General features: G+C 35.8%; 1 protein-coding gene across 1 annotated transcript in view; it reads right to left on the bottom strand.

Moving 5' to 3' along the window:
• The window catches only part of LOC137006433 (cysteine-rich motor neuron 1 protein-like), a 51761-nt gene that overhangs the window by 22392 nt on the left and 15730 nt on the right, over positions 1 to 13639 (bottom strand). The window contains exons 4-5 of the mRNA XM_067367196.1: positions 8615 to 8854; positions 1949 to 2128 (exon numbers count right to left, since the gene is read on the bottom strand). Of these exons, the coding sequence (XP_067223297.1) occupies positions 1949 to 2128; positions 8615 to 8854 (420 nt within the window). The remainder of the gene's footprint in view (positions 1 to 1948; positions 2129 to 8614; positions 8855 to 13639) is intronic.

Raw genomic sequence — 13639 nt, 5'->3', positions numbered from 1 at the left:
GCAGCTGTAATGCACAGATGACTGAAATCTGAGCCGCTCTTAAAGCTGAAGAAAGGCGTTCTAGAGCTTCTACAGGTTGTGTTAACAGATGAAGCTCTGGCGGGCGGTGACGTGTGGACAGTTAGCCGTCAGTAACCCTGTGTTTGTTGATCTTTAGTGTGTGTGAAGAGTGTCACTGCTGAATATGAGGCGGTTTGTGTGTTCGCTGGTCTGCTGGTATTGGTGACCCGTCACATTTTTCCTCCTTGTGTAACTCATCATAGTTTATCTTTAATCGGAATCAACTATAAGAGACTGGTATAAGATGAAACCATCAGCTTTTATTTACATTTATGCATTAGGCAGACTTTTTTCCAAAGCGACTTCACGCCGCTACACATTTACATTTTGATCAAACCCATGACCTTTGTATTGCTGCCGCCATGCTTTACTCTTTAAACTTCAGGAAATGTGCTAAAATCAGTGCTAATGATAAAATCAGTTGGTTGGCTGATGAATTTCATGGCAAAATGCCAAGATCGTGGGTTTGATTTCAAAGGAATGCATAAACTGGTAAAAAAAAATCCATGCCTTAAATGAAATTTATGTTGCTTTGGATGAAAGCATCTGCCAAATGCATAAATGTAAATGCACATAAAACAATTCAATGAAATAATGATAACACTTTATTTTAACGGTCCAGAATAATGCATTATTAAGCATTAATTAATGATTAACTTTTCACAATTAAGCATTAGTTCAGAATGAACACGCTAGTAATTCATGATTAACTTTACATTTTAAGTGTCCTGAATTATGCATTAGTTAAGCATGGACATAATAGTAATTAATGATTAACTTAACATATAGTAGGGCATATTAGCCATTATTATATGAAAGATACACATTTATGCTTAATAAGCCATATTTTATTTTTGTGTAGTGATGTAATTATATTTCTGTGGCATTCTATTAAATTAACTGAGAAATAAGCTAGTAATTATGTTCAATTACTGCTGGTTTTCAGTTATAAATTTCTAAAATAATATAATAAAGGCAATTTGACCCCCAAAGTGAAAGCTAAATCCTCATTAATTATGACACGTATTGAGTGATATTCAAGTTTATTGAGCAGAATAAGCCAATAATTAAGGCTAAACTGCCATTAATATTGTACTAATAAAGGTAATTGGCCCCCTATTCTAAAGTGAAAGCTAAATCCACATTAATTATGGCACTTATTGAGTGATATTCAAGTTTTTTGATTATTAGGAAAATTTTCACTTTGGGGGTCAAATTGTCTTTATACTATTTTAGCAATTTATAACTGAAAACCAGCATTAATTAAACAATCACTAGCTTATTGTTCAGTTAACTTAATAGAATGGCACAGAAATATAATTACATCACTACACAAAAATAATATATGGCTTGATAATTTGTAAATAATGGCTGATATGCCCTACTATATGTTAAGTTAATCATTAATTACTATTGTGTCCATGCTTAACTAATGCATAATTGTGAACGAATTAATCATTAATTACTAGTTTATTTATGCTTAACTAATGCTTAATAGTGAACGAGTTAATCATTAATTACTAGTTTATTTATGCTTAACTAATGCATAATTCAGGACCCTTAAAATGTAAAGTTAATCATTAATTACTAGTGTGTTCATTCTGAACTAATGCTTAATAGTGAACAAGTTAATCATTAATTAATGCTTAATAATGCATTATTCTGGACCCTTAAAATAAAGTGTTACCGAAATAATGGAAATAAAACGCACAACATTTACTCAAAATGCACAAAAAAGAAAACGGTTTACGGTTAAACTGACAAAGCAGTTAGTAGAATCTGGAACTGACTTGTTCTTAAAAATCAGCCATTTCTGTTCAGTTGATAGCACATGCTGTCAGAACGAAGTGACAAATCAAGCTCGAGCTGGACTGATGATGTTCAGTACCTATACAGACGGGGCAACATTCTCCTTCAGGAACGTAGAAGTTCTCGCAGTCCAGCTTGGCACATTCGGCTTTGGAACAGAACGATACTCCGCCTCGACACTGACACAGCCAGCACGGGTCCATACGATACACCTCGCCCTCCGCAAACTCCTTCCCGTCATGAACACACCTGGGAGAAACTGCAGAACAGAGAGACAAACTCAAGTGTGTTTGGACTGTCTTGATATATGTATAATTTGACAGACAGACAGACGATAGGAATCAAATAGAGTACCAGTGAATTGAATTTCCACGAATCTTTCATACGTCACTGTGGTTGACAAATGAATCAACTGCTGTATAATGATGAGGTGTGTTTTAAATCTACATAAAACCAAGAAACACACGCATTCCCCCCAACTGCGCTCGATATATCAGTGAGCTCAGCACTTTTGCGAAGCCTCGGGCGCAGGATCCCGACGATCCGGCCAGCTCCGCTGAGGTGGAATTCTCAGACGTGGCATGTGAAGCCGTGTAATTGGTGTTCACTCACGCACAAACGAACACTTACACATGTGAGGTCAAAGAAATGCAGCAGCCGAGGCCAAGAGAGCTCCTGTACGGAGAGCCGGTAAGAGCCGGAAACCCTCACTGTCTCCAGACCCCTCGGCACATGAACAATAGCTTCTGTACGGCTCATTAGAGACCCATAAAACCCTGCGCTCAGGAACGCCACCGTCCCCCAGACACAAAGACATACTACAGCAGAACATGATACTACTGTGGTTTTGGACATGGTACCGTGCTATTATCAGGGCTTTTTGGACATTCACCGTGGCATTACTGTGTCTTTTCCAGTATTTTCCAGACGTTTACAAATGGGACCTTATTGTAAAGTGTTACCAATTATAACACAATCTCTCTTATTCTCACACACTGACTCAAGACACACACACACATTCCCATCAGTGACCTATTGAACCTTCCCATCAACCTCTCCTTCTGTTCTTCTGACTGATGCATAAGCAGTTTTTCCTCCGCCCGCTGCGCTTCTCCTTAAGTCCATTAGTTCCAGGAGGCAGCACACATTTAGCGCCGGGCCAAGAGGCCAACGCGGGAATTTGGATTGTTGGTAAAACGGAATATTTGACGCTAAACCAGAGTAAACACAGAGGCCCTGTCTCACTGACCCCGCCCCCTTTTCACACCTCATCACTTCCTGTCTGTCCAGCTCTCACAAGAGGACCTCAGTGTTTCATGTAACTAGAAGCAGCCATGATGCAGCAGGTTTCCAGTGCCAAATAACATGCCTGTCCTCACTGACAGTGACCAACAATTACTACGGAGCCCCAAGTGGTCATGGTGATCAAAAAAATATGAGATGACAGGAAAAATCTGTCTCAAAAAATTCACTCTCAAAACTTCTCCTGATGAACTTTGCATTCACAAGCAGAAGCATTAATATAACATTTTTCCTCTGACCTCATATTACTTATATCGCATAGTTTCAATAGGGAAACACAAAAGTTTTGCGAGGAAACAAAGTTGCGAGCAAACACAAAGTTTCTTGAGGGAGTGCAAAAGTTTTACAAGCTAACGTAAAGTTTTGCAAATAGCGCGATGTTTCTCTGGGAAATGGAAAAGTTTTGCAAATTAATGCAAAATTTGTGTGCAAGTTTTGCAAGCTAACGTAAAGTTTTACAAGTGAACAAAGTTTCTTTTGGGAACACAAATGTTTTGCGAATTAAAGTAAAGTTTCTCTGGGAAATGTAAAAGTTCTGTGAGTAAAGGAAAAATTTCTCAGGGAAACAAATTTCTATGTCAAGTTTCTATGGGAAATGTTAAAGTTATGTGAAGAAACGCAAAATTTCTCAAGGGAATGCAAACATTTTGAGAGAAATGCAAGATTTGCAAGCTAACAAAGTTTTGGGAACAAATGCAAAGTTTCTCTAGGAAACCTAAAAGTTTTGGGAACAAAAATGCAAACTCTTTCTGGGAAATGTAAAAGTTTTGGGAACAAAAATGCAAACTCTTTCTGGGAAATGTAAAAGTTTTGGGAACAAATGCAAACTCTCTCTGGGAAATGTAAAAGTTTTAGGAACAAAAATGTAAACTCTTTCTGGGAAACCTAAAAGTTTTGGGAACAAAAATGCAAACTCTTTCTGGGAAATGTAAAAGTTTTGGGAACAAAAATGTAAACTCTTTCTGGGAAATGTAAAAGTTTTGGGAACAAATGCAAACTCTTTCTGGGAAATGTAAAAGTTTTGGGAACAAATGCAAACTCTCTCTGGGAAATGTAAAAGTTTTGGGAACAAATGCAAACTCTCTCTGGGAAATGTAAAAGTTTTGGGAACAAATGCAAACTCTCTCTGGGAAATGTAAAAGTTTTGGGAACAAATGCAAACTCTTTCTGGGAAATGTAAAAGTTTTGGGAACAAATGCAAACTCTCTCTGGGAAATGTAAAAGTTTTGGGAACAAATGCAAAGTTTCTCTAGGAAACCTAAATGTTTTGGGAACAAATGCAAACTCTCTCTGGGAAATGTAAAAGTTTTGGGAACAAATGCAAACTCTCTCTGGGAAATGTAAAAGTTTTGGGAACAAATGCAAACTCTTTCTGGGAAATGTAAAAGTTTTGGGAACAAATGCAAAGTTTCTCTAGGAAACCTAAATGTTTTGGGAACAAATGCAAACTCTTTCTGGGAAATGTAAAAGTTTTGGGAACAAATGCAAACTCTCTCTGGGAAATGTAAAAGTTTTGGGAACAAATGCAAACTCTTTCTGGGAAATGTAAAAGTTTTGGGAACAAATGCAAACTCTTTCTGGGAAATGTAAAAGTTTTGGGAACAAATGCAAACTCTTTCTGGGAAATGTAAAAGTTTTGGGAACAAATGCAAAGTTTCTCTAGGAAACCTAAATGTTTTGGGAACAAATGCAAACTCTCTCTGGGAAATGTAAAAGTTTTGGGAACAAAAATGTAAACTCTTTCTGGGAAATGTAAAAGTTTTGGGAACAAAAATGCAAACTCTTTCTGGGAAATGTAAAAGTTTTGGGAACAAAAATGCAAACTCTTTCTGGGAAATGTAAAAGTTTTGGGAACAAATGCAAAGTTTCTCTAGGAAACCTAAATGTTTTGGGAACAAATGCAAACTCTTTCTGGGAAATGTAAAAGTTTTGGGAACAAATGCAAACTCTCTCTGGGAAATGTAAAAGTTTTGGGAACAAATGCAAACTCTCTCTGGGAAATGTAAAAGTTTTGGGAACAAATGCAAACTCTTTCTGGGAAATGTAAAAGTTTTGGGAACAAATGCAAACTCTCTCTGGGAAATGTAAAAGTTTTGGGAACAAATGCAAACTCTTTCTGGGAAATGTAAAAGTTTTGGGAACAAATGCAAACTCTTTCTGGGAAATGTAAAAGTTTTGGGAACAAATGCAAACTCTCTCTGGGAAATGTAAAAGTTTTGGGAACAAATGCAAACTCTTTCTGGGAAATGTAAAAGTTTTGGGAACAAATGCAAACTCTTTCTGGGAAATGTAAAAGTTTTGGGAACAAATGCAAACTCTCTCTGGGAAATGTAAAAGTTTTGGGAACAAAAATGCAAACTCTTTCTGGGAAATGTAAAAGTTTTGGGAACAAATGCAAACTCTTTCTGGGAAATGTAAAAGTTTTGGGAACAAATGCAAACTCTCTCTGGGAAACGTAAAAGTTTTGGGAACAAATGCAAACTCTCTCTGGGAAATGTAAAAGTTTTGGGAACAAATGCAAACTCTCTCTGGGAAATGTAAAAGTTTTGGGAACAAAAATGTAAACTCTTTCTGGGAAATGTAAAAGTTTTGGGAACAAATGCAAAGTTTCTCTAGGAAACCTAAATGTTTTGGGAACAAATGCAAACTCTTTCTGGGAAATGTAAAATTTTTGGGAACAAATGCAAACTCTCTCTGGGAAATGTAAAAGTTTTGGGAACAAATGCAAACTCTCTCTGGGAAATGTAAAAGTTTTGGGAACAAATGCAAACTCTTTCTGGGAAATGTAAAAGTTTTGGGAACAAATGCAAACTCTCTCTGGGAAATGTAAAAGTTTTGGGAACAAATGCAAACTCTTTCTGGGAAATGTAAAAGTTTTGGGAACAAATGCAAACTCTCTCTGGGAAATGTAAAAGTTTTGGGAACAAATGCAAAGTTTCTCTAGGAAACCTAAATGTTTTGGGAACAAATGCAAACTCTCTCTGGGAAATGTAAAAGTTTTGGGAACAAATGCAAACTCTCTCTGGGAAATGTAAAAGTTTTGGGAACAAATGCAAACTCTTTCTGGGAAATGTAAAAGTTTTGGGAACAAATGCAAACTCTTTCTGGGAAATGTAAAAGTTTTGGGAACAAATGCAAACTCTCTCTGGGAAATGTAAAAGTTTTGGGAACAAATGCAAACTCTTTCTGGGAAATGTAAAAGTTTTGGGAACAAATGCAAACTCTTTCTGGGAAATGTAAAAGTTTTGGGAACAAATGCAAACTCTCTCTGGGAAATGTAAAAGTTTTGGGAACAAAAATGCAAACTCTTTCTGGGAAATGTAAAAGTTTTGGGAACAAATGCAAACTCTTTCTGGGAAATGTAAAAGTTTTGGGAACAAATGCAAACTCTCTCTGGGAAATGTAAAAGTTTTGGGAACAAATGCAAACTCTCTCTGGGAAATGTAAAAGTTTTGGGAACAAATGCAAACTCTCTCTGGGAAATGTAAAAGTTTTGGGAACAAAAATGTAAACTCTTTCTGGGAAATGTAAAAGTTTTGGGAACAAATGCAAAGTTTCTCTAGGAAACCTAAATGTTTTGGGAACAAATGCAAACTCTCTCTGGGAAATGTAAAAGTTTTGGGAACAAAAATGTAAACTCTTTCTGGGAAATGTAAAAGTTTTGGGAACAAATGCAAAGTTTCTCTAGGAAACCTAAATGTTTTGGGAACAAATGCAAACTCTCTCTGGGAAATGTAAAATTTTTGGGAACAAATGCAAACTCTCTCTGGGAAATGTAAAAGTTTTGGGAACAAATGCAAACTCTCTCTGGGAAATGTAAAAGTTTTGGGAACAAATGCAAACTCTTTCTGGGAAATGTAAAAGTTTTGGGAACAAATGCAAACTCTCTCTGGGAAATGTAAAAGTTTTGGGAACAAATGCAAACTCTTTCTGGGAAATGTAAAAGTTTTGGGAACAAATGCAAACTCTCTCTGGGAAATGTAAAAGTTTTGGGAACAAATGCAAACTCTTTCTGGGAAATGTAAAAGTTTTGGGAACAAATGCAAACTCTTTCTGGGAAATGTAAAAGTTTTGGGAACAAAAATGTAAACTCTTTCTGGGAAATGTAAAAGTTTTGGGAACAAATGCAAAGTTTCTCTAGGAAACCTAAATGTTTTGGGAACAAATGCAAACTCTCTCTGGGAAATGTAAAATTTTTGGGAACAAATGCAAACTCTCTCTGGGAAATGTAAAAGTTTTGGGAACAAATGCAAACTCTTTCTGGGAAATGTAAAAGTTTTGGGAACAAATGCAAACTCTCTCTGGGAAATGTAAAAGTTTTGGGAACAAATGCAAACTCTCTCTGGGAAATGTAAAAGTTTTGGGAACAAATGCAAACTCTCTCTGGGAAATGTAAAAGTTTTGGGAACAAATGCAAACTCTTTCTGGGAAATGTAAAAGTTTTGGGAACAAATGCAAAGTTTCTCTAGGAAACCTACATTTTTTGGGAACAAATGCAAAGTTTCTCTAGGAAACCTAAATGTTTTGGGAACAAATGCAAACTCTCTCTGGGAAATGTAAAAGTTTTGGGAACAAATGCAAAGTTTCTCTAGGAAACCTAAATGTTTTGGGAACAAATGCAAACTCTTTCTGGGAAATGTAAAAGTTTTGGGAACAAATGCAAACTCTCTCTGGGAAATGTAAAAGTTTTGGGAACAAATGCAAAGTTTCTCTAGGAAACCTAAATGTTTTGGGAACAAATGCAAACTCTCTCTGGGAAATGTAAAAGTTTTGGGAACAAATGCAAACTCTTTCTGGGAAATGTAAAAGTTTTGGGAACAAATGCAAAGTTTTGGGAGAGAATGGAAATGTTTTGCAGGGTAACGTGAAGTGAAAGCAAACACAAAGTTTCTTTGGGAAGTGCAAAAGTTACTGTGAACAAGAGTTTTGCGAGTGAACGCAAGATTTCTGGAGCTTGCAAACGTTACGCAAGCAAACAAAGTTTTTCCGGGTAACGCAAAAGTTTTGTGAGTAAACGCAAAGTTACTCAGTGAAACGCAATATTTTTGGGAGTGATTTACTTCAACAGTTGATTTACTTTATTTAACAAACGTAAAGTTTCTTGGGTATCACGAAAGAACAGGAACATTTAAATATAATTTTTCCTCCCACCATATTTATTATATTTCCATTCTCATGTGTTCTCATAAAACTTTTGCATTTCTTCCCATCACTATGTCTCATTAAGGGCTCCGTAAGTCACAGCAAGAACACAGAGACGGACTAAATCACTGTTGACGGTTGTAGTTGGTTAGCATGAAAACTTGCTTTAAACATTAATAAAATTAAGATGAACATGGAATTAAGTTGATTTTAAACACACCTCAGCGTTAATATATGGAAGTTTTGGGCCGTCACTGCAACAAAAAGTGTCTCCAAACACTCAATACAAACAGCTCTTTACCTCTTTGGCATGTGAAGGTGTGGCAGCAGTTTCCCGGCGCTCCGGTGCCCTCTTTAACCAGCACTGCTCTGTGCCCGTCGCTGCAGTCCAGGGGAGGCGGGCACCGGGAACACGTGCACTGAGCAGGTGCCGTCGGGCAACATCCGGCAGGAGGCGTGTAACTGCGGGTCAGGACTGAATCAGACGGGCAGTCGGGGACGGGCAGCGATGGGCATGTGATTCCAGCACACTTCAGAGCATCTGAGAACAAACACACACACAGGTCAGATATAGTGTAACGGTCACACATCTTCGGCTGAGTGAACATACTGTTCAGAGACGGAGCGAGAGGACGGACGCTCGTGTTGCAGGTTTGGCAGATGTTCGTCCTGTCATCAGCTTTCACTCACTGACAGTTTTACAGCTTCCTGAACCCAGAACACTCGTCTCCGCGGAAAGCTGTAAACATCAAAATCAAATACTTCCCTACTATATAGTATGCGAAAAAGTCTCTTCATTCATTCATCAGCATCACTGAGTCTCTCCCGGGCCGTGTCCTCCGTGAACACTCTCCTCATTGACTGCATTGTGTATTTTAATTCCCTCATTCCGTGCGGTTGGGAATATGATGCTCTGATACGGCTGTGGAGACGCTGGGATTCTCCAGGGTGTATTTTGGACACCATTCAGGAAAATAAAAGTGGCAGATTTGGTTTTCTTCGCCGTGCTGCTATTACAGGAGCAGTAACAGAGCTGCTGTTACAGGCATTTAAACATTGTTTACTTCAGGTTTTAGTGGAAATGAAACAGACTGAGTGAGTGGCATTAGAAGAGCAGACACAAACACACTTATCTGACAAATGCAATGACAGCTGCACAAATCTCTTACTTTGCTAATGCTGCATAGTTGATTTATATTTAATAGTCCTTATCAAATGATGAATATGAGCATCTCATCTTCGCACTGTGGATGACAGGAGATTTTCTGTTCATGCTCCAAAACTCTAGAATGCACTACCTGCTAATATTCAGAAGCTCAGTTCAAGACATATATCTTTAGGATAGCTTTTATTTATTTTTCTCTTATTATGCATGTTTATTTTAGTTTTAAATGTTTTCCAGTTTCTGTGTAAGTAGGTACTTTATAAAATAAAGTTATTATTATTGCATTTACTTTTATGCTTTTGGCAAATGCTTGTATCCAAAGCAACTCACATTGCATTTAAGTTAAACATGTTTTCAGTTCATGCATTCTCTGGGAATCGAACCCATGACCTTGGCGTTGCGAGCGCCGTGCTCTACTCTTTACTGAAATGCTATAGAACTTTTTATTTGTTGCACTGCAATAAGATGCATGTCAAGTTCAACTAGTGTTGCACGATGTTAAAATCGTGATATTTTAATATTGAGCAATACATACTGAGATATGAATAAATACAGGAGTTTTCACCAGATGTCTTGAATAGCTTTATTTGAAAAGAATGAATCATAATAGAGTTAGTGGAGTGATTTTGATTTATAAAATAATAATTATAATTATCTTTTTATTATTAATAAAAAATATTGAATTATTTCAAAATTATTTTATTTTTTATTTGTATTTATTTAATTTATTATTTTTATTATTATTAAATAAAAATATTAAACAAAACAATAAATATATTGTTTATTGTGAAAAATAATAAATATTAAAATGTGCCTTGCTAGTTGCAGGGTGAAGTTCAGCATTATTTTGATTATTAATGAAAAATAATATTTATTTTATTATTTATTATTTAATTATATTAAAAATTATTTTATTTTATTATTTTTTATATTTTTATTATTTTATATAAAACAAGAAATACACTGTATATACAATAGTGTAAAATAAAAATCTCATTAATTTTAATCTAATTAATTACGCGATGTGGCGATTAATTAATCAAATTAATCACACATTAAATTTGACTGAGAAATTGCCCCAAAAAATTATTTAAAGTCATTATTGTGTTAAATAAAAAAGCATCAAATAGATATTAGAAAAAGTAGCTTTAGAAAGAAATATTATATTTGATTCAAAATAGAATTTATTACGCATAACCTTTTAGGCTTTTAGGATAAGTAAATGATGATCATTTTGGGGTGAACTATAGCTTTAATGGGTTTTTTATTAATATAGAATATGACAGTTTTTTTAATGAAAAGATACTCTAAATAAGAAACTAAAACTGCCAGTAGGTGGTGATAAATATCTAAATGAGTAAGTCATTGAGTCATTCATTAATTCGATTCATTCAAACAGCTGATTCATTCAGTAATGAAGTAAATGGTTCTCTTTATGAATGTGTCATTGAATCATTGATTCACCCGACTGATTCGCTCAAAGGCTGATTCATTCAGAAACGAAACACCACTGTGTGTTGAACGGTTTACAAACTAGTTGCATAGTTCAGAATCCTCTGTCCAATGCAGGCTGGGAAAGAAAATAAAACAGAATGAAATTGCACAACATGATTTGCACAGTGGTATCTTCCAGAAGTCAGTGGCTTTACTGATGGTGTTCCCTGGCTTCAGCTGTGGGGCCCCGGTCCCCGTCCAACCCTCGTGCAACCTGATGCTGGCCGAGGATGTGCTGTAAGAAGAGCTGCTTTATCCAGCAGCGTCTGACTGAGCCAATCACACGTCTCAGATCTCTCTGTTTCAATCCTGGATAATCTCACATAACTAGAACAAGACGGCAGTCCCACTATACTGGTGCACACACAACGGGGCCGGTCCCCAATAGGTTTCTGGCTCATAAAGACGGTTAATTGACAGCAAATTAGGTTGTTTAAACCACCAAAACAGCCACAGAATAGAGTCAGTGTGCACGGCTCATATTTGGGTAGGAAACGTGACGGCTGCGATTGAGCTGCAGAAACTGCTGAATAAATACATATCTGTACCGTAGTGTTTACTTTAGCTCCGCTCCACACAGAGCTCACATTGATCAGCTTCCTCTCTGAATATTGTCACAGAGGAAAATGACGCTCACGTTAACGGCAGAACCGCTGAATTCATCTCTGTCCTGTGGCTGAATGAATTCATTAAAACTCCTACACAAGTACTATGGTAATATCATGGTTTCTAGCACAGTGTTATTTTTGAATTACCTTTTATTTTTATATTTTTAGTTTCATGTTAGTTTTAGTTTAATTTTTTAGCACTTTTCTTATGTGCTTCTGCATTTGTTTTTTGTTTATTTAAAATAGTGCTATTTAGGATTAATTTATCTTTATTTCAGTTTTAGCTTTAGTTAGTTTTAGTTAATAAATCTAAACTTATTTCAGTTCATTGCCAAGGCAAGTTTTTCGACTAATATTTACATTTTATTTGATTTCATCTTTATTTCAATTAATAGAATCTAAAGATGCATGATTGATCATTAAAAGATTGTGATCTTTTTGTTCAGAAACACTGATGAAGCAAGTCTTTATGAGTGAGTCATTGAATCATTCATTCAAGAGATTCGTTCAAAAACACGGATTCATCCACTTACAAAACAAGTGAAGTCTTCTTGAGTGAGTGATTGAATCATTCATTAATGAGATTCATTCAAATATACTAATTTATCCAGTAATGAAGCAAGAGAAGTCTTTATGAGTGAGACATTGAATCATTCATTCAAAAAATTTGTTCAAAAATACTGATTCATCCAGTAGGGAAACAAGTGAAGTCTTTATGAGTGAGTCATTGAATCATTCATTCAAGAGATTCATTCAAAAATGCTGATTCATCCAGTAGTGAAACAAGTGAAGTCTTTATGAGTGAGTCATTGAACCATTAATTCAAGAGATTCGTTCAAAAATGCTGATTCATCCAGTAATGAAACAAGTGAAGTCTTTATGAGTGAGTCATTGAACCATTCATTCAAAAGATTTGTTCAAAAATGCTGATTCATCCATTAATGAAACAAGTGAAGTCTTTATGAGTGAGTCATTGAACCATTCATTCAAGAGATTCGTTCAAAAATGCTGATTCATCCAATAGTGAAACAAGTGAAGTCTTTATGAGTCATTGAACCATTCATTCAAGAGATTCATTCAAAAATGCTGATTCATCCAGTAATGAAACAAGTGAAGTCTTTATGAGTGAGTCATTGAATCATTCATTCAAGAGATTCATTCAGAAACGCTGATTCATCCAGTAATGAAACAAGTGAAGTCTTTATGAGTGAGTCATTGAATCATTCATTCAAGAGATTTGTTCAGAAACGCTGATTCATCCAGTAATGAAACAAGTGAAGTCTTTATGAGTGAGTCATTGAATCATTCATTCAAGAGATTCATTCAAAAACGCTGATTCATAATAACTCTAGTACATTACCATAAAGCATTTAATGAAGTATAATATATTTACCATGGTATATGAATATAGCAATAACACAATATCAATATTATTAGCATAATATTATTATTAGTTAATATTCAGTAATATTATAGATTCAACTGCATTGACAAAACAATATTGAACTGAACTAATTTTTGCTTTGTAACTATCTGTATTGTGTTAAAGCACTGTAGAAATAAAGCTGACTTGACTATCATAATGAATATCAAAGTACCACAATATTACCATGTTTTTCCTAATGGTACCATGGTAATACTATGGTTTTTCAGATGCTATCATGTTCTCAGGAGGACAGAAATTAATGTTTCAGCCGTTATCGTGAGCGTCAAGTTTCTCAACAACAATATTCAGAGAGTCTAAAGAGTCTGATTCTTCTCAGATGTTTCTCCCAAGAAAAAGACTCCTCTAGAGTTTCAGAAGAGATGCCTCAAAGTGCGCTCAGATTTATCTGCTTTTACATTTTGCCATCTGCAAACTCCATTTATGACATTATGTAACGTTTTCATGCGCACCATTATGTGCATGTGTATATGTCTGCAGACTGATTCAGTAATGAGCATCAGAGGCCAAAGCAATCAGAGCTCATATTGTCATTCAAATGTGATTCAAGGCGTCCATCTCCAAGCCTGATGTTCAACAATTATGAGCGTGAGCTGAACGAACACAATAGGTCAT

This window comes from Chanodichthys erythropterus, chromosome 18, assembly GCF_024489055.1.
Source record: "Chanodichthys erythropterus isolate Z2021 chromosome 18, ASM2448905v1, whole genome shotgun sequence".
NCBI lineage: Eukaryota > Metazoa > Chordata > Actinopteri > Cypriniformes > Xenocyprididae > Chanodichthys > Chanodichthys erythropterus.
This window is presented reverse-complemented; position numbering and strand designations above follow the sequence as displayed.